Here is a 21,709-nt window from a genome sequence, read left to right as displayed (position 1 = left end):
AGACAGACAGACACACAGACACACACACACACACAGGCATACATAGACACTCTCTCAGCTATAGCTAAGGTCAGGTTATGGAGAAATATGTGTGAAACCACAGAAGAAGAAGAAGAAGAAGAAGAAGAAGAAGAAGAAGAAGAAGAAGAAGAAGAAGAAATGTTTACTGTGTTGCTAGCATTTTCTTGCTGAGGGATGTGGTTGGAGGGATAGAGGGAAAAGCCTTCAGATGAATGATGACGAACACCGTGAGCCAAGAAAGCTGCCGTTTAACCCTGTGACTGCAGCTGAAAGCTCCCTGGAACAGGAGAAGAGTTTAACACCCCTCGCTCTGTCTCTGTCCAAGCTGCTCTGTCTAGAAAGGGATGTGATGGTATCCCCTGAACTCAATGAGAAAATGGGAAGTCTGCTCAATGAGAATATTCTGCCACTATTGGAGGATAATGAAAGTTGATTTCAGAAATGCTCTATGTGTCAGTGTCTCTCTGTCCAAGCTGTGTCAGATGGCTAGATGGTAGCCCCTGAACCTGACAAAATAGAGGAAGTCTAGTGCTGATGGAGAATGGCGTGTTGATGTGAAAGCCCAAATAGAAAGAAAGCCCCAAAATGTCTGTGTTCCTGTCTGTTCCTGTGTGTGTGCCTGTGTTGGTCACACTCCTATTGTAACCCTGTTCACTGGACCCACAGCAGGACGCTCAGGCTCCAGTGTTGTTTCTCCGGGTGAGAGAGCAATCTGTCACAGCTTCGCCAAGGCCCCAAGCAGCACACTGACTGACCCCAGCAGGACACAGACTGACCAGCACAACAGCTGTTGACCACAGCAGGCCTACAAAGCCCAGCTGGACAGCACTAGGTGACCTCAGCCCACAACGCCCAGGATGCCTGAATTGCTAGCTGGACCCTAAAGCACCAGGCTGGGGGATAGTGGTGAGACCTCAGGCCTGGGTCTCTGGGTCTGTGGCTTGTACAGCCACTCACTGTAGCCTACTGGTGACCAACCATAGTCCCCCAGCTGGACAACACTGAGTGACCACCGATCACAAGACGCCCACATCGTCAACCCAACTCCAGAGCATTAGGCTGGGGGATAGTGGTGAGACCTCAGGCCTGGGTCTGTAGCCTATACTCAGCCTCAGACCTGCCTGGCTGGCCAGAGGAGAAGAGAGTATTTAGCCACTGTTGGAGGACGATAGAAGTAGATTTCAGAAATGCTCAAGTAGCTGGCCTGTTAGGAACTGTCTTGGAAAAGGACCCTGTTTCTGGCCTATTATGGTGTATCATTTGTTACAGAGAAGAGGACATTCAGGTGAAATAATACACAGGAGAGAAATATGGCCTCAGAGAGAGCCCTGACAGATAGAGATTAGAGATGAATGTAGATAGTAATAATACTGTCCAGCCTAGTCGATGGTGAAAGCTAATAATATCCTGAACCAGAACGCATTAGATGGTCTCATCCCAGCTTCTCTCTCTCTCTCTCTCTCTCTCTCTCTCTCTCTCTCCTCTCTCTCTCTCTCTCTCTCTCTCTCTCTCTCTCTCTCTCTCTCTCTCTCTCTCTCTCTCTCTCTCTCTCTCTCTCTCTCTCTCTCTCTCTCTCTCTCTCTCTCTCTCTCTCTCTCTCACTCACACACACAAACACATGCGCGCGCACACACACACACACACACACACACACACACATATACACGCACCCACACACAGTCCTGAGAGGATAAGAGAGTCAGATTGGGATCTTTACTGTCACACTTCCAGTGGTGCTATCAACCCTGGGCTGGCTGGCTGAGACCTGTCATTCACAGCAATGTGCTAACTGAGGGAGGGAGGGAGGCTTATGCGTGCGCTTATGTCTGTGTGTGTCTGTGCATCAGTGTATGCGTATATTTCTAGATCTTGAGTGGCTTCATCCCAGAGGAGCAAATGATTGTGGGATAGATGCAGGTTGAACAGGACTAGGGGATTGTGGGATAGATGCAGGTTGAACAGGATTAGAGGATTGTGGGATAGATACAGGGTGAACAGGACTAGGGGATTGTGGGATAGATGCAGGGTGAACAGGATTAGAGGATTGTGGGATAGATGCAGGGTGAACAGGATTAGAGGATTGTGGGATAGATACAGGGTGAACAGGACTAGGGGATTGTGGGATAGATGCAGGGTGAACAGGACTAGAGGATTGTGGAATAGATGCAGGGTGATCATGACTAGGGGATTGTGGGATAGATGCAGGGTGATCATGACTAGGGGATTGTGGAATAGATAATGTAGGTCTCTTGTCTTGGTTAATCACGCTAGGCTGGCACTAGGCTCTCCCCTGAAACCAGCAGGGCCCGTCAGGCAGAACCTACCAGTCACTATGGAATGGTAAGGCATGAAAGAACACACACACATTCAAATGCATACACACACACTCACTCACACACACATCTGGAAGTCATTGCGCTCTGCTATCCGTGGTGTTTCATTTCAGAGCCCATATTACACATCCTTACATAGTGACCTTTACAACAGAGACATAAGGATGTTTACCAAACCATCATTACCATATAATTTTAAACAGGGGGTTTAAACTCCAAGGCTATTTTAAACAGGGGGTTTCAACTCCAAGGCTATTTCAAAGCATTGATGTAAACTATTGAATTAACTAGCTTTGTTTTTGAAGTTACCGCTTCGGAGTCTTAGGGGAGCCGTTCTGCTGAGACAAAATAACGACGACTGGAATATTCTCGAGTGGTATGGTATCTGGAGAATTAGAGACACAGAAGCAGCATGCAGGGGGTTTTGTAGTTGGGTAATGCCCTTGTGGGAGAAATTTAGCGTTTTTTTATTTTGGGACGACCACAAATAGGCCCACAATTTGATGTTTCCCTAAAGCATCTGTCATTAAGCTAATTTTGGCTGGGTGGCTAGGTAGCTGGGTGGCTGCAGCGGGGCTGCCTATTTCTTTCTCTCTCTCTCTCTCTCTCTCTCTCTATCTCTCTCTCTTTCTTTGTCTTCATCTCTCTCTCTCTCTCTCTCTCTCTCTCTCTCTCTCTCTCTCTCTCTCTCTCTCTCTCTCTCTCTCTCTCTCTGTGCTGACAGCTGCCAGTGTGGACAGATAGTCACAGGGCCGCAGGCTGCATTTAGTGGCCTTCAGTCCTCAGTTACACACACACGTTTGTTTTACTACCCTTGTGGGGACCAAACAATTGATTCCCAATCCTATTTCCCCGAACCCGAAACCTAACCCTTGACCCTAATTCTAATTCTAACCCTAACCTAACCCTACACACCGTCTGACTAACCACAAATTGACTGTTGAGAAAAGGGCTGCAGGCCAAGCAGACTGGTGATCAATGTGATGACTGGTGTCATACGCTGGGATTAACCAACCAGCCGCATTCTGGGTGCACCCTCCAAGCATAGAAATAGATGGTAAAGCCGCCACACAACATTGACTTGAAGGGGAATGTCTGTTCTAGTATTTATTTTTCTATAGTTCCAAGTCTTCTAGGACCCAGACCTGAGATCTCTTCTGGGTAGTCTTCAGTCTGTGGCTTCAGTCTGTGACTTCAGCCTGTGGCTTCAGTCTGTGGCTTCAGTCTGTGGCTTCAGTCTGTGGCTTCAGTTTGTTGCTTCAGTCTGTGGCTTCAGTCTGTGGCTTCAGTCTGTGGCTTCAGTTTGTTGCTTCAGTCTGTGACTTCAGCCTGTGGCTTCAGTCTGTGGCTTCAGTCTGTGACTTCAAAATACTAAAGACCCAGAAGAGAGGACCACTACCCCCCAGCCTGGTGCTCCAGAGTCCGGCAAGCAATTCAGGGGTACTGGTTGTTGTGGGCTGAGGTCACCCAGTGCTGTCCAGCTGGGCTTTGTAGGCTTGCTGTCGTCAACAGCTGTTGTGCTGGTCAGTCTGTGTCCTGCTGTGGTCAGTCAGTGTGATGCTTGGGGCCTTGGTGGGCGGGGCTGTGACAGATTGCTCTCTCACCCGGAGAAACAACACTGGAGCCTGAGAGTCCTGCTGTGGGTCCAGTGAACAGGGTTACAATAGGAGTGTGACCAACACAGGCACACACACAGGAACACAGACAGGAACACACACAGGAACACACACAGGAACACACAGGAACACACAGGAACACACACAGGAACACACAGGAACACACAGGAACACACACAGGAACACACAGTAACACACACAGGAACACACAGGAACACACAGGAACACACAGGAACACACACAGGAACATACAGGAACACACACAGGAACACACAGGAACACAGACAGGAACACACACAGGAACACACAGGAACACACAGGAACACACAAGAACACACAGGAACAGACAGGAACACACAGGAACACACACAGGAACACAGACAGGAACACACACAGGAACACACAGGAACACACACAGGAACACACAAGAACACACAGGAACAGACAGGAACACACAGGAACACAAAGGGGGCATGAACGGAAGGCAGGCACACACACACATATTGAGGCTTTCATATAAACACACGATTCTCCATCAGCACTAGACTTCCTCTATTTTGTCGGGTTCAGGGGTTACCATCTAGCCATCTGACACAGCTTGGACAGAGAGCCTTCACACTGCAGGCCTTAATGCTCAAATCAGTTTTGTTTTTCAAATCCGTTTTGGAATACTGACTCTCCAAACAGCAAGTTACAAGACCAAATCGTATTTGTGTGGGTTCAGACAGCAGTCATTTGTTGACATGGCTACGCTAGTTGTCATAGTAACGACGGGTGTGTGCACAGTGGTGTAGGCTGATTGGTGGTAGTGGTGCTCGTTTTTCCTATCACTGAGAAGTTATGTAGCAAGCTAAGGTGACAACAATGCCTGCCACGGACATTTCCCAGTTGCTTTGAATGTTCAAAATCATGGTGTAAGAACACTTTTAAAGCCTCACGGCTTTAGAGAGCTTTCAGCTGCAGATGAAGGCCACAATTTCTCCTTGAGCACCATACCTCCCCCAATTCTCCTATTCTCAATGAGTTTAGAAGACAGCTTGGACCGAGACAGAGAGAGGGGTGTTAAACTCGTCTCCTGCAGCAGTCAGCTGCAGTCACAGGGTTAAATGGCAGCTTTCTTGGCTCAGGCTGGTCGTCATTTTTCATCAGAATGCCTTTCCTCCTTCCCTCCATCCCTCCTTCCCTCCTTCCCTCCATTTCTCCTTCCCTCCATCCCTCCTTCCCTCCATCCCTCCTTCCCTCCATCCCTCCATCCCTCCATCCCTCCTTCCCTCCATCCTTCCGACCCTCCATCCCTCCTTCCCTCCATCCCTCAGCAAAGACCTGAGCAAATAGCTTTCCACTGTCAATGCATCCAGCAGACTGCAAACCTCCTCTTGTTCTTGTTCTTGTTCTTCTGCATTTAAAAACCGGACCACTTTTTTAAATAAAGGTTGAAGTACTTCCCCAGTCACTCTCTGCAGGTCCAACCAACAATGGGAGGTTGTCTACTCTATGGGTGACTGCGTTTGGCAAGTCCATATAGCAGCACGTGTCTATGGCTTTCTCTGCCTGAAGAGTGGCTTTGGGCCCTAGAGTACAGGGATTATCTGCCCAGGCCAAGCTGGTTCTAATCTTTCATGCTCTGGTTTATTCTGTGTTACATTTAGTTTTGACTTGTATCTCTTTGTAATGCCCTGGATTCCCCATTAGGGAGCCCAGCATCTAGCGTTTTCAAAAATACACACAGCTGCGTAGACGGACGGAAGCACACACACACACGCACGCAGGCACACACACACAAACACACACACGCACACACAAACACACACAGGCTGGCAGTTTGCCCGTCTGTTCTGGGTTTCAGCTGGGCTCCCCCTCTCTGATCTAGCCCACAGATCTCCCTCTACACAGCACAGTCCAACTCAAATGAGCTTAGCACTGACCGGCTAACCAGGAACCAGGAACGATCCAAGAGTCTGATCCAAGAGTCTGGAACGCGGAACCACTGTGGCTTATAAACAACAGAACTTGGAAGCAGAACTTGCACCTAAGGAACTACTGTGAATTATAAACAAAATAACTTGGATCCAAGAATTTGGAACATAATAACTTGGAACTCTCACACCTAAGGACCCACTGTGGCTAATAGTTGACCTCTCTCTATATATTTAAGTCACAGTGGATAGATAGGGAAACAAAATACAAAATGGAGGCCACATCACTGTTAGAAGAAAATAAAGAGAGGGAGAGAGAGAGAGAGAGAGAGAGAGAGAGAGAGAGAGAGAGAGAGAGAGAGAGAGAGAGAGAGAGAGAGAGAGAGAGAGAGAGAGAGAGAGAGGCCTTTTATTTTATTACAATGTATAGTGTATTGCATACATTGTTGCTTTGGCAATATGGACGCAATGTTTTTCATGCCAATAAAGCAGCTTGAATTTGAATTTGAGAGAGTGAGAGAGAGAGAAAGAGAGAGAGGGAGAGAGAAAGAGAGAGAGAGAGAATGGAGGCCATGTCGCTGTAAGAGAGAGAAATGAGAAAAACAAACAAACAACTATTTCTTTAATAACGGAAAATATAAACCTTTCTCGGTTGTCCTCTTCATAGACAATGGAAGTGGAGTCCACATGGAGTGTGTGTGTGTGTGTGTGTGTGTGTGTGTGTGTGTGTGTGTGTGTGTGTGCATGTGCTCACATTTGTATGAGTAAAGTAAAACTGTATATGTGGTAGATAATTTCACGGTCTTAGTAGGTCTCATCATCCTTCAAGACTAGACCGGTCAATCACAAAACTTTAGGTTGTGTCCCAAATAGCACCATATTCCCTAAATGGTGCACTACTTTTGACCAGGGCTCATAGGGCTCTGGTCAAAAGTAGTGCACTATATAGTGAATAGCATGCCACCCAGTGTTTTCACTCAAGGCCTAGCTCAACGCAGAACAGCTGTAAAAATACCTTAGACAGGATTTCTAGCTCCCCATGAAAACACCGGTCTGTTTCTAATAAATATATACATATTGGGTAAATACGTTAGATAAACTGAAATAAATCCATGGAATGTGTTCCAGAAACAAAACATAAAAATATGACGTTCCAAATGGCACCCTATTCCCTTTATAGTGCACTAGAGCCCCATGGGTCCTGGTCAAAAGTAGTGCAATGTTATAGGGAATAGGGTGACATTTGCAAAGAGTAAACTGAAATGGTGGATAAAACAAAAAAAGGCAGAACTTAACACAGGTTCTCTCTCTCTCTCTCTCTCTCTCTCTCTCTCTCTCTCTCTCTCTACCCCAAGGGAGAGGGTTTTTCTTTATTTTTACTATTTTTTACATTGTAGAATAATAGTGAAGACATCAAAAATAATATGAAATAACACATATGGAATCATGTAGTAACCAAAAAAGTGTTAAACAAATCAAAATATATTTTATATTTGAGATTCTTCAAATAGCCACCATTTGCCTTGATGACAGCTTTGCACACTCTTGGCATTCTCTCAACCAGTTTCACCTGGAAAGCTTTTCCAACAGTCTTGAAGGAGTCCCACATATGCTGAGCACTTGTTGGCTGCTTTTCCTTCACTCTGCCGTCCGACTCATCCCAAACCATCTCAATTGGGTTGAGGTCGGGGGATTGTGGAGGCCAGGTCATCTGATGCAGCACTCCATCACTCTCGTTCTTGGTAAAATAGCCCTTACACAGCCTGGAGGTGTGTTGGGTCATTGTCCTGTTGAAAAACAAATTATAGTCCCACTAAACCCAAACCAGATTGGATGGTGTATCGCTGCAATGCTGTGGTAGCCATGCTGGTTAAGTGTGCCTTGAATTCTAAATAAATCACAGACAGTGTCACCAGCAAAGCACCCCCACACCATAACCCCTCCTCCTCCATGCTTTACGGTGGGAACTACACATGCGGAGATCATCCGTTCACCCACTCCGCGTCTCACAAAGACACAGCGGTTGGAACCAAACATTTCCAATTTGGACTCCAGACCAAAGGACAAATTTCCACCGGTCTAATGTCCATTGCTCGTGTTTCTTGGCCCAAGCAGGTCTCTTCTTCTTATTGGTGTCCTTTAGTAGTGGTTTCTTTGCAGCAATTCGACCATGAAGGCCTGATTCACACAGTCCCCTCTGAACAGTTGATGTTGAGATGTGTCTGTTACTTGAACTCTGTGAAGCATTTATTTGGGCTGCAATTTCTGAGGCTGGTAACTCTAATGAACTTATCCTCTGCAGCAGAGGTAACTCTGGGTCTTCCATTCCTGTGGCGGTCCTCATGAGAGCCAGTTTCATCATAGCACTTGATGGTTATTGCAACTGCACTTGAAGAAACGTTCAAAGTTCTTGAAATTGTCAGTATTGACTGACCTTCATGTCTTAAAGTAATGATGGACTGTTGTTTTGTCTTTGCTTATTTGAGCTGGTCTTTTACCAAATAGGGCTATCTTCTGGTATACCCCCCCCCCCCCCCCCCCCACCTTGTCACAACACAACTGATTGGCTCAAACACTTTAAGAAGGAAATAAATTCCACAAATTAACTTTGAAGAAGGCACACCTGTTAATTGAAATGCATTCCAGGTGACTACCTCATGAAGCTGGTTGAGGGAATGCCAAGAGTGTGCAAAGCTGTCATCGAGGCAAAGGGTGGCTATTTGAAGAATGATTTGTTTAACCCTTTTTTGGTTACTACATTATTCCATATATGTTATTTCATAGTTTTGATGTCTTCACTATTATTCTACAATGTAAAAAATAGTAAAAAATAAAGAAAAACCCTTGAATGAGTAGGTGTGTCCAAACTTTTGACTGGTAGTGTATACCTGGTTATGTGTCCCAAACAATTATGTGCAGAACTAAGGTAGCAAACAAATAAACCACCTGCCAAAGACAATGGATCAACAGTAACTGATGGTAAATGTTAGCATCAATGTCCAGGTCACCTCTAATAGTAACTTTCAGCCAACATTATTTAGCTTTGAGTTATTACAGAACCATTGAATGTATTTATCCCTTTCTTTCTGTTCCTTCATTTTATAAACGTTTTCCCCTCAAATCATCTCTAAAGGAAGAAAACAAACTAAAACAAACTACCTTGACATATCTCAGAAAATATGCTGGACTGCTGGACTGAAAGACGCTGGACTGAAAGATGCTGGACTGCTGGACTGAAAGATGCTGGACTGAAAGACGCTGGACTGAAAGATGCTGGGCTGCTGGGCTGAAAGATGCTGGACTGAAAGATGCTGGACTGAAAGATGCCAGGCTGCTGGGCTGAAAGATGCTGGACTGAAAGATGCTGGACTGAAAGACGCTGGACTGAAAGATGCTGGACTGCTGGACTGAAAGATGCTGGACTGAAAGACGCTGGACTGAACGATGCTGCACTGCTGGACTGAAAGACGCTGGACTGAAAGATGCTGGACTGCTGGACTGAAAGAAGCTGGACTGCTGGACTGAACGATGCTGGACTTCTGGACTGAAAGATGCTGGACTGAAAGATGCTGGACTGCTGGACTGAAAGATACTGGACTGCTGGACTGAAAGACGCTGGACTGAAAGATGTTGGACTTCTGGACTGAAAGATGCTGGACTCCTGGACTGAAAGACGCTGGACTGAAAGATGCTGGACTGCTGGACTGAAAGACGCTGGACTGAAAGATGCTGGACTGCTGGACTGAAAGACGCTGGAATGAAAGATGCTGGACTGCTGGATTGAAAGATGCTGGACTGAAAGACGCTGGACTGCTAGACTGAAAGATGCTGGACTGAAAGATGCTGTACTGCTGGACTGAAAGACGCTGGACTGAAAGATGCTGGACTGTTGGACTGAAAGACGCTGGACTGTAAGATGCTGTACTGCTGTACTGAAAGACGCTGGACGGAAAGATGCTGGACTGAAAGATGCTGGACTGAAAGATGCTGGACTACTGGACTGAACGATGATGGACTGAAAGATGCTGGACTGCTGGACTGAAAGATGATGGACTGAAAGATGTTGGACTGCTGGACTGAAAGTTGCTGGACTGAAAGATGCTGGACTACTGGACTGAAAGATGATGGACTGAAAGATGCTGGACTGAAAGGTGCTGGACTGCTGGACTGAAAGATGATGGACTGAAAGATGATGAACTGCTGGACTGAAAGATGATGGACTGAAAGATGCTGGACTGCTGGACTGAAAGACGCTGGTTATTTCTTGTGTGTTATTTTCTAGTATTACATTGTTATTGATTATTGCATTGTTGGGTTTTGAGTTTGCAATAAAGGCATTTCACTGTACTTGTGTGACATTAAAACTTGAAACTAAGAACTAAAGCAGCAACCAAGTATCCCAATGGGCAAACACACCAGATCGAATTCTGATTCACATTCTGATTATTGTTTGAGTGAGTTGTCAACCAGTGTTGAACTAAATTACAAACAAACCAACCTTTCAAAGCTTTTCGCACTGGGAGAATGCAGAGGGAGGGTTGTGCTCGGAGCTGTTGCTCACCAAAGAGTACAAGCCAAGATCATTAAACCAGCATAGATTCAAGAGAAAATTAACTTTTATTAAAAAGTTTGGCCTCTGGGCCTGTAGACTAGTGGACACACTCATATACAGAACCACATGCTGTACAGTTGAGTAGATTCCACTGTGGCGTTGGCTGCAAGGTCCCAGTTCCCATTCCCTGCAACAGGCCTTTGCATTTCTCACCCCTCTACTCTGTCCCCCTGCTGATCTACTTATATAAAAAAATGGGGGGGGGGGGGTACTCACCACAGAGCGCAGTCCGAACCCCTTGACCAGCTCCAGTGAGTTCTGGTAGCAGGCTGTCAGGTCCTTGGTCTCTGTTTCACCCACATGCCCTCTGGCCACAGGCCCCACAGTGTGGATCACATCTGGGAGAAGAGGACAGACAGAATAATAATATTAGCTAGCACACTAGTATTGAGGACAGACAGAATAATAATATTAGCTAGCACACTAGTATTGAGGACAGACAGAATAATAATATTAGCTAGCACACTAGTATTGAGGACAGACAGAATAATAATATTAGCTAGCACACTAGTATGGAGGACAGACAGAAGAAGAATATTAGCTAGCACACTAGTATGGAGGACAGACAGAAGAAGAATATTAGCTAGCACACTAGTATGGAGGACAGACAGAAGAAGAATATTAGCTAGCACACTAGTATGGAGGACAGACAGAAGAAGAGATGGATCAGAAGGGAGGACATAGGAAGAATACTTTAGTTCGTAGTTATTTTACAGATCACAGAAAAGTGTCTTTTTTTTATTTCAACCCAATCTAACAGAGACACATACACACACCACATATTATCATCTGACATGGGATTCGAACCGGCAACCCTCTTGTCGCTGCGCCGCCTCTATAACAGACACAGCATCCTTCAGTTCACTTTAGCTCCACTATCATTTTATCAGTACAGTAGAACTGGCCCCACTAGCGCCCAGGATGTGGGAATTCTGCAGTGAAACATTTGAAGAGATAAGTACAACCATTGTTCCATTCCATGTTCCATTGTGTACAGATCTGATTCCACCTGCTTGAATCTGAAGGCTCTTTAGAAAAGCTGCTCTTTTTTCTCCCTCTATCATATTTTTGTCAGGAAATTCGACATTAGCTCACATTAAGACAATGGGGGAGTTTTGAGTCCACTGCCTAAAATGAATACATTGGTTGCATTCCAAATGCCTCCCTATTCCCTATATATATAGGGCTCCCCCCACAGGGTTCTGATCAAAAGTAGTGCACAATATAGGGCATAGGGTGCAATTTGGGATGCAACCTTTATTCAGTTAATGCAACTGCAGTGCAGATAGACAATCAATTACAAGTTTCATGCTATCTATTCAAATATTCATATCTCTGGCTTCGCTCTCCTCCGCTCCTGCGGCATGTGCATAGCAATGTGGGTGGCTGTCAATCATCCTATGTCATGTGCTCCAGTCTGTGCTGTGGCCAGACTGCAGAAGAGGAATACGCACCAACGGACGAACGGGGAAACAAACGCAAACACACGCATGCACCAACCCACCTACGCTCGACGCACGCACACGCATACACAGGGATAGGCAAAAATTACAAAATACAATGACAAAATACAATAAAGATCAATGTTTCAAATTAAACTACAAAATACTTGTACTTTGTAATGTATTTAATTAAACATTTTAAATAAAAAAATTAATTTGCATGTAGCCGGCCGGAACAGCAACAACATTCTCAGTAATGGTTACAGAAACGTTTTACTTGCTATGACTGTGATATGTTGTTGTTTATCTACCTTAGTTGAATGCACTGACTGTAAGTCACTCTGGATCGGAGTGTCTGCTAAATGACCAAAATGTAAATGTATATGTGAAAATGAACATACCAAAATAAACTGCAAAGCACACTGGATATTGTTTCAGAGGCAGAGCTCATTACAATAATTCTCAGCATTCTTTGCAAGTGTTCATGTTTACATTGACATTTAGTTCATTTAGCAGACTCACACCATAGTGCCATCAGACTTCTGATACCAATGCAGGGTGAAAGGGTGCCACAACATTCTGAACCGCTAGAAAAATGGTATAGAAAAGTACTTTGTATTTTGAAAATACAAATTACAGACCTCGAAAGTATCTTGTTACATAATACATTGGAGTGTAGTTCAGGCCGATGAAATACAAATGACAAAATACTCAGAAGTAATTGAAATATGTATTTCAAATACATGTAACAGAAATACTGCTCATCTCTGCAAAACACGTGCACCCAGCACTTCGCTCTGTAATTGAATCATATGGGCGATGACGAGAATAAGAGAGTATAAGCATTGATTTGACAGGTAAATGTTGTATCCTGGTTCTGGTGTGTTTAGAGTAGGGCAGGTTAGTCATAATAAACAACACTATTTATTTGGCAACTCAAGCTCAGACACAAAGAGGGGATTTGATTATCTAGCCCGGGTTACCCTGGTGGAAGGAGTTCACACCTGGTGAAAAGTGATTGGGCGCGTTCGAGCGGATCACCTTTGTCAAGTCGGTGCCATTCAAAGTGTGCTGCATTATGGGGATAAAAAGTGTCCGACTTGCGCCTGCATGTCGACTGCATGAACTTTACAACAACCATGTGATCAAAGGCATGAAGTTTCGACTGCAGTTGTTCCTCACCAGCTGTAACTTACAGTGTTGTAGTGTTGTAGTACTCCAGACCACATACAGTTGAAGTCGGAGGTTTACATACACTAGGTTGGAGTCATTACAACTCGTTTTTCAACCACTCCACAAATTTCTTGTTAACAAACTATAGTTTTGGCAAGTCGGTTAGGACATCTACTTTGTGCATGACACAAGTCATTTTTCCAACAATTGTTTACAGACATATTATTTCACATATAATTCACTGTATCACAATTCCAGTGGGTCAGAAGTTTACATACACTAAGTTGACTGTGCCTTTAAAAAGCTTGGAAAATTCCAGAAGATGATGTCATGGCTTTAGAAGCTTCTGATAGGCTAATTGATATAATTTGAGTCAATTGGAGGTGTACATGTGGATGTATTTTAAGGCCTACCTTCAAACTCAGTGCCTCTTTGCTTGACATCATGTCAAAACAAATCAGCCAAGACCTCAGAAAAAAAATTGTAGACCTCCACAAGTCTGGTTCATCCTTGGGAGCAATTTCCAAACGCCTGAAGGTGCCACGTTCATCTGTACAAACAATAGTACGCAAGTATAAACACCATGGGACCACGCAGCCGTCATACTGCTCAGGAAGGAGACGCGTTCTGTCTCCTAGAGATGAACGTACTTTGGTGCAAAAAGTGCAAATCAATCCCAGAACAACAGCAAAGGACCTTGTGAAGATGCTGGAGGAAACAGGTACAAAAGTATCTATATCCACAGTAAAACGAGTCCTATATCGACATAACCTGAAAGCAAGGAAGAAGCCACTGCTCCAAAACCGCCATAAAAAAGCCAGACTACGGTTTGCAACTTACTTTTTGGAGAAATGTCCTCTGCTCTGATGAAACAAAAATACAACTGTTTGGCCATAATGACCATCGTTATGTTTGGAGGAAAAAGGGGATGGCTTGCAAGCCGAAGAACACCATCCCAACCGTGAAGCACGGGGGTGGCAGCATCATGCTGTGGGGTGCTTTGCTGCAGGAGGGACTCGTGCACTTCACAAAATAGATGGCATCATGAGGAAAGAAAATGATGTGGATATATTGAAGCAACATCTCAAGACATCAGTCAGGAAGTTAAAGCTTGGTCGCAAATGGGTCTTCCAAATGGACAATGACCCCAAGCACACTTCCAAAGTTGTGGCAAAATGGCTTAAAGACAACAAAGTCAAGATATTGGAGTGGCCATCACAAAGCCCTGACCTCAATCATATAGAACATTTGTGGGCAGAACTGAAAAAGCGTGTGCGAGCAAGGAGGCCTACAAACCTGACTCAGTTACACCAGCTCTGTCAGGAGGAATGGGCCAAAATTCACCCAACTTATTGTGGGAAGCTTGTGGAAGGCTACCCGAAACATTTGACCCAAGTTAAACAATTTCAAGGCAATGCTACCAAATACTAATTGAGTGTATGTAAACTTCTGACCCACTGGGAATGTGATGAAAGAAATAAAAGCTGAAATAAATCATTCTCTCTACTATTATTCTGACATTTCACATTCTTAAAATAAAGTGGTGATCCTAACTGACCTAAGACAGGGACTTTTTACTAGGATTAAATGTCAGGAATTGTGAAAAACTGAAATTTAAATGTATTTGGCTAAGGTGTATGTAAACTTCCGACTTCAACTGTATTGAGTGTCTCGGTATCGGATACATTTGGTCGGTCTCGGTCTTGACTCGGTCTCAGACAGTGAGGGACTCGTAATATCTTCCCGAGACCAGCGGAGTAAAAAAGTAATAATTATCAGATTCCATCTAATCAGCGCATAAAACCGCTTCGCCAGGCCACTCCTTTCTTGAAACATGAATATCTAAACAGCCTTTATATCTATTATAGTCATGTTTGCACAGTGGCGAACCTATAGGTCTGTGACAGGTTTGTGATTCTGAAAGGACAGCAATCGTAATACCAGCACACTCATGTAGGAGAACTGTATACCCACTTTCTTTTCAGTGGGCATTGCTTATACTCACTTCTTAATCCCTACTGATGTGTATCAAAGTAGTGTAGTGGAGGTATACGACTTATCAATTATGTAGTACAATAGAGAAATCATGCACAAAGTAGCCTACAAAATCGCAAAGCACGTGAAATATATTCACATGCGCGCAGCACACTAGTTTAATCTGAATATCATCTGCAGGTAGCAAGAGTGTGCAGCTCTCAACTGGTTTTGGCATGGAGCAGCTCACAGAAGAATGACATCGGTAGCCGGTAGGGTAGGAAAGATGTTTCAACTTATGATATCTACCAGTAAATGCTAATTAAGGCAACAATGGGTATGCAAACCAGGTATTGAAAAAGCGCAATTGTCATCATGCTCTGTTTGCATCAGGGGCGTAGACATGGATGGGCCTGGGTGGACAGAGGCCCACCCACTGGGAAGCCAGGCCCTGACAGGCCCACCCACTGGGAAACCAGGCCCTGACAGGCCCATCCACTGGGAAGCCAGGCCTTGACAGGCCCACCCACTGGGAAGCCAGGCCCTGACAGGCCCACCCACTGGGGAGCCAGGCCCTAACAGGCCCAACCACTGGGAAGCCAGGCCCTGACAGGCCCACCCACTGGGAAGCCAGGCCCTGACAGGCCCACCCACTGGGAAGCCAGGCCTTGACAGGCCCACCCACTGGGAAGCCAGGCCTTGACAGGCCCACCCACTGGGAAGCCAGGCCCTGACAGGCCCACCCACTGGGAAGCCAGGCCCTAACAGGACCACCCACTGGGAAGCCAGGCCTTGACAGGCCCACCCACTGGGAAGCCAGGCCCTGACAGGCCCACCCACTGGGAAGCCAGGCCCTGACAGGCCCACCCACTGGGAAGCCAGGCCCTGACATGCCCACCCACTGGGAAGCCAGGCCCTAACAGGCCCACCCACTGGGAAGCCAGGCCCTAACAGGCCCCTAGATATGAAACAAACAGACAATCATAATATTAGTCAAAAATATCAAATTCCCATTTTATGCTACAAAACCAACTTTATAAGAGGTTTTAAAAATAGGTTATATTTGACTGACTGTTCCATGACGTACACCAAGGCATTGTTGGCAGAATAGATGGATGCAGTTCAATGCATAATTAATATAATTCACCAATTCATTTCTTGGTAGTCCCAAAAATATTACAGATAGGTTATAAATCACAGCTGGCCTGGTACATAGTTTGCTGCCTCCATTCGGGATGCATTGTTTCAGTTTCAATGACTGAATATTCTGGACAAAAACGGACGAATGTAACTAAAGCTTGGAATATCAATACAATCAAACTAGCAAGGGCAATGATCACAAGTCAGTCATAACGTGGCTAATAGGCTAGCATATCTATTTATTTAGCAAGCTAACACGGAGCCTAACGTTAGCTAGATAGCTAGCTAGCTGCAAGGAGGATGTCATGTCATGCCATTGGAGGAGTGGGTGAGTAACTGACTTTTGCCCCTCATATTGTTTTTCGGTGGCTATACACAGCTAGAGATGCAGATGTCATTTGGTTAGCTAGCAATAACTTCAACGACTGTTATACAGTTAGCATATCTCTTGTGTTCACAAATTCACTCTGGCTATCTACTCCGATTTCAGAGCATGCTCGTCTGAGTGTCCCAGAGCGCAGAACAACTGAAGAATTTACGAACGCGCAACACCTGCTGAATATTACCGATGTCAGTAAACTTATGCAAAAAAAAAGTAATAGTTAGTCAAGAACGCTCTAGATAACATGTAAACAGCCTAACCAGCTCTGCTACGGCGAGTAAAATGGTCAGAGTGAGGTGTTCTCTCATTTCTGTCTGGAAGTAGCTAGCTAGCAAGCTAGCCAACTTTAGCCAGTTATCTTGGGTGCTTGGTTGGGACAAGCATGCATTGGCAGGCAAGCTGCAGAAGGACAAGGAGGCTACAATTCCCCATAGTTTATCAGTGCAATTTTGACGGCCAACTAGCTAAAAAAGTTTGAGAGTGTTTATTTAATGTTCCTTAGCTCATCTTGCTCTGGATAGTATTAGTTGTTGATCTTGTTGTTGTTGATGTGCATAACTGAGGGAGAGAGAGCCTACCTTTTCATGGTTGTTTGATCAATAGGACTGTAAAGTTCCCAAATGTAAGAGGACTCCCGTGGTGTTTAAATATTTGTGGCTTTTGGCGAATGAGTTCTAATGATCTAAAGTCGCGCTGTTGCAACTGCCTGTAAACACACAGTCCAGTTCAAAGTGAATTATGGTAGGCCCGTGTGGCAAATGGCTTGTTTGTATAAAGGTCTACTGTAGCTCTGATTGGCTATAGCGTACCTGTCTGTGTAGACTCCGGTTCTGGACAAGACAGATGTTTTTATTTCGGTTTTATTTCCTGCAGTGTCTATTAATTGTCCAAACGCACGCCCGCTTTCCCACTCTATATTGCTATAGAATTTTCACAAATGCCTTAGTATACGCAATTCTCAAACATTCTAAGAATTTATGAAAACATGAAAATGATCATATCTAAGTGGTTGCTTTACATTTTTAATTTTTTTGTCATTTAGCAGACGCTCTTATCCAGAGAAACTTACAGTTAGTGAGTGCATACATTTTAATTATATTTTTTATTTTTCATACTGGCACCCTGTGGGAATCGAACCTACAACCCTGGCGTTGCAAGTGCCATGCTCTACCAACTGAGCTACAGGATTATTGTCAGATAAAAATTTTTGATGTGTCATTTTCTTCCTGGGTGTGAACAGATTATATGTTGCTAAAATGCTGTCAGTTCCACATTAAATGCAACAATGTTTCACACACAAGTTATTTTCAAAGAGATGGCTAACAACAGCAAGCGCGCTGCAATAAAAAACACAGTTCACACTATCCAAATTATGATAATTTGAAACTTAACTTCTTGTTGAAAGTTATTCTTGAAAAGGAAGAAGCTAACAAATTAGCAACAACATCCTCTTTGATAACACCTGCTGCAGCCGCTGTAAACTAGCCGACAACAAAAGCTAGCTAGCTAGACCGTGGGAAAACTACTGCTCGCTATTGTGACCTGTTGGCCTTCAATAATGAAGAAGTTTAGACAACGGTCTACCTGTACTGAACAAAATCTGCACCACAGAGAAAGAGAGAGAGGGAGGGAGGGAGGGAGGGAGGGAGGGAGGGAGGGAGGGAGGGAGGGAGAGAAAGATAGAGAGAGAGAGAGAGAGAGAGAGAGAGAGAGAGAGAGAGAGGGAGAGAAAGAGAGAGAGAAAGAGAAAGAGGAAGGGAGAGAGAGAGAGATAGGAGGGATAGAGAGAGAAAGAGAGGGCGAGAGAGAGAGGTTAAAGAGGGAGATCTAAAATGGGTTTCACAGTCATTGCATAATGATAGGGAAATAATTCTCACCACATTGCATTTAAATTTACCCATGAAAACGTTGGTTTGACAGCTGACTAGGAAAAAAGCTTTTGTCTTTCATCTAACGCTCACACAACAAACAATTGTATTTACTAGCTAATACATCATCAAGTGATTTAGCTTGCACATCGTGACCGTTTCTAGAACAACAAACAAATAATGTTTCTGAATTTGACACCATCATTATAATTCAGCTGCGTCCCAAATGGCACCCTATTCAGTATTAAGTGCACTACTACCCTATGGGGCTTGATCAAAATTAGTGCACTATATAAGGAATAAGGTGTCATTTGGGATTCAGCCAATGTTTCTGAATAGAACACATCAGTCGTTCTAATTCATTGAATGGCGATACTAGGTTTAAGATACATAAATCTCACTTTATAGGCTATTAAAGATTGATAACCATGACTCATTCATTAGAGATCACACATCAAATATCCATTTCTGTTCTCTGAAATATTAAACACTGTTAAATATGTATACTGAGAATCATCCTGAGCTACTTGGTGTGTATGTTTGTGTGTGTGTGTGTGTGTGTGCGTGTGTGTGTGAGGAAAACAGAGAAGAGAAACATTGCAATGATGAGTGTTGCGTAACACACAATACCTTGTCCAGGGCCTGTATTCACAAATCCTCTCAGAGGAGTGCTGGTCCAGGATCAGTTTTTCTTTTCAGATCATACTGAACCCAGGGATTACAGATGGAAATTAGCTATCTAGCTCAATCTTGTGCAATGGCATGTTTTACATGGTCCCTGACAAATAAACAATAATACGATGATGATATGAACAGAGGGGACCTGATCCTAGATCAGCTTTTCTACTACTACTATTATGTCATCTATGCTACTATTGGTAAAGAAGACACTCTCCTTGCCCCTAGCCTGGGTGCCAGTCTGTTTCTGCTTCTTTGCCAACTCCTTAAGGATTTTTCATAAGGAATTGCCATGTTGAATTGCCTGTCAAGAGAGCAGAAAAAGACTGCCACTCAGGCTACCACTAACCTACCTGACCGGTACCATACTAACTTACTGGGAAACTGACTCTATGCCAGTGTCACTACAAACAAAAGGTGCTATAGGAGAATCCTTTTTGGTGCTAGGTAGAACCCTTTACAGGGTTCTTCATAGAATCCCCTGTATATGGTTCTTCCTAGAACCCTCTATGAACGGTTCCACCAGCCTTATTAGCCTTAAAATTATATTATTTATGACAATACATTACATATACTGTATCATAAGGCCTTTCTTTGAGGGCCCTAGTGATGTTACGTTTGATATCAGAGCTCTGAGGCATGCGTTGAAATCGCTAAGCAGCTAACTTCGAAGCAGTGCGCCGATGCGTTTATCACTTTATCAGAAGTACGTCATCAATGACGTCTGAAGCATCGTTTGATCACATGCTGTTTCAAACTGTGTGTTGCAAAATGCGAGATCCCACTGATTTCGCCGTGGTTCCAGTGCGTTCTTTGATTCTAAGCCGCTTTCAAACACTGACTTCTACCGAACATTGTACTTACAAATATATTTAGCATTTTGTACTAAAAGTTTCACCTCACCGGTAGCTTAACAGGTAAAGTAGGGAACTATGGAATATTCAGGGACATGAGGGTATTAGGTCAAATTCCGTTGAAGGCACACTATTTAGAAAATTGTGAAACCACACTTCCTTTCTGCACTGTTGTTCAAATAATTTGTTTTATTTAGTATAGTATGAGCTTCTCTCTTAAAGGAAAACTCCACCAAAAAACTATCTTTTGGTAGTTGTTTCATTAGTCCATTGTTGACATAGTCCCAAACTGTTTTGCTTGTCAGCAATCAAGTTTTCAAGATATGTAACTTTCAAAATACAGAAATCACCCCCATGATGCAAAACGCAGCATCATATGACACAAAATGCATCATAAAGGGATGATTCCTGTATTTTGAAAGTTACATACAGTATCTTGAAAACTTGATTGACAGTTTGGGACTATGTCAACAATGGACTAATGAAACAACTACCAAAAGATAGTTTTTGGGTGGAGTTTTCCTTTAGGCATCCTAAATAATGCCATAGATTCAGTTTTGAAAAATAATAAACTTGAAGGCAAAAAATGGAAGCATGATATAAGATGTGAACCTGTTATTCCAACTGACTATAGGATACTAAAGCCAACGATTTACCGCAGCGCCACAGAACTTTGATGAAAAAAAATGTCTATCTGATAATCACACGCTGCTATTTATTGCTAACCAGCAGATGTCACTAATGTGATTTGTGAACAGATAATGAAGGTCAGAGTAACAAACCGTTTTCCGGCACAATTTGGAGAAAAATCACCAAAGCCTTCAGAAAGCCTTGGTTTCCCATCACTAGTTACCCTAACACAGTGGTGTTAGGAAACTCCTGGTTTACAGGCCACATCAGGCCTGCAAGTCACATTATGATGGCTTGCAAAGTGGTGTGTAATTCCTATTGGAATCCAGCCAGAGTTAGGATATCCAAAAAGTGGACATATTAATCAACCTGCATTCAGCTTGACTGCCAGGGTAGAAGATTGAATACTGAGACTACCTCAATCATCTAAACTGGAACAACCAACTCAGTAACAGGTGCACCAAGTCCAAATACTAACAGATTGGATTAGTTTAGGAAAATATATGTTAGTTATCTTTGTGTAGCATAAAATGTATCAACCAATCAATGTACATGCAAAAACACAAAATAAAACAAACAATTCTGAAAATCACCCTGCAATAGAGCATGGTGGGAAATATGATATATGGTTCTATGTAGAACCCTTCTTGCCTTCCAAAGAATCATCAAAGAACCCTGTCTTCCAAAAAGGGATCTTCAGATCACAAAGGCTCTTGCTAGAACAATATCCCTCCACAAATAACTCTTTTTTCGAAGACTGTAGCCATAATGTACACAGCCATGACATTACTATGCCAATATCAACACGTTGTAAAAGTAAGTATCAAAACAAAACGTTCAAGTTTGCAATTTGCTCTATTCTCTGTGCATGCTGGATACACTCAAAGCTGAAAAGTGTCTAATTTACTTGAAACCAGCAACTCTTCAGTTCAAACTAGTTTACTATCTTCCCGCTGATATCCTTCATACAAACAGAAACATGTCCTTCACCTTTCAGAAAAAAAAACTGTGTTGTATAAATATTGATCTGAAGTGGAAATGTGGAGGATATGAGAGACATGGGTTCTGGC

The 21,709-nt window shown here is 43.7% G+C and overlaps 1 protein-coding gene across 1 annotated transcript in view; it reads right to left on the bottom strand.

The window, feature by feature from the left end:
* The window catches only part of LOC311123960 (ADP-ribose glycohydrolase MACROD2-like), a gene marked incomplete at its 3' end in the record, with an annotated part of 814,537 nt that overhangs the window by 114,622 nt on the left and 678,206 nt on the right, over nt 1-21,709 (bottom strand). Inside the window, 1 exon segment of the mRNA XM_084158236.1 lies at nt 10,715-10,836. Coding sequence (XP_084014362.1) covers nt 10,715-10,836 — 122 coding nt within the window.

Source organism: Coregonus lavaretus (genome assembly GCF_964263955.1).
Source record: "Coregonus lavaretus genome assembly, chromosome: 1".
Lineage (NCBI taxonomy): Eukaryota > Metazoa > Chordata > Actinopteri > Salmoniformes > Salmonidae > Coregonus > Coregonus lavaretus.
The sequence above is the reverse complement of the archived record's forward strand: the minus strand, read 5'-3'. Positions and strand labels throughout refer to the sequence as shown.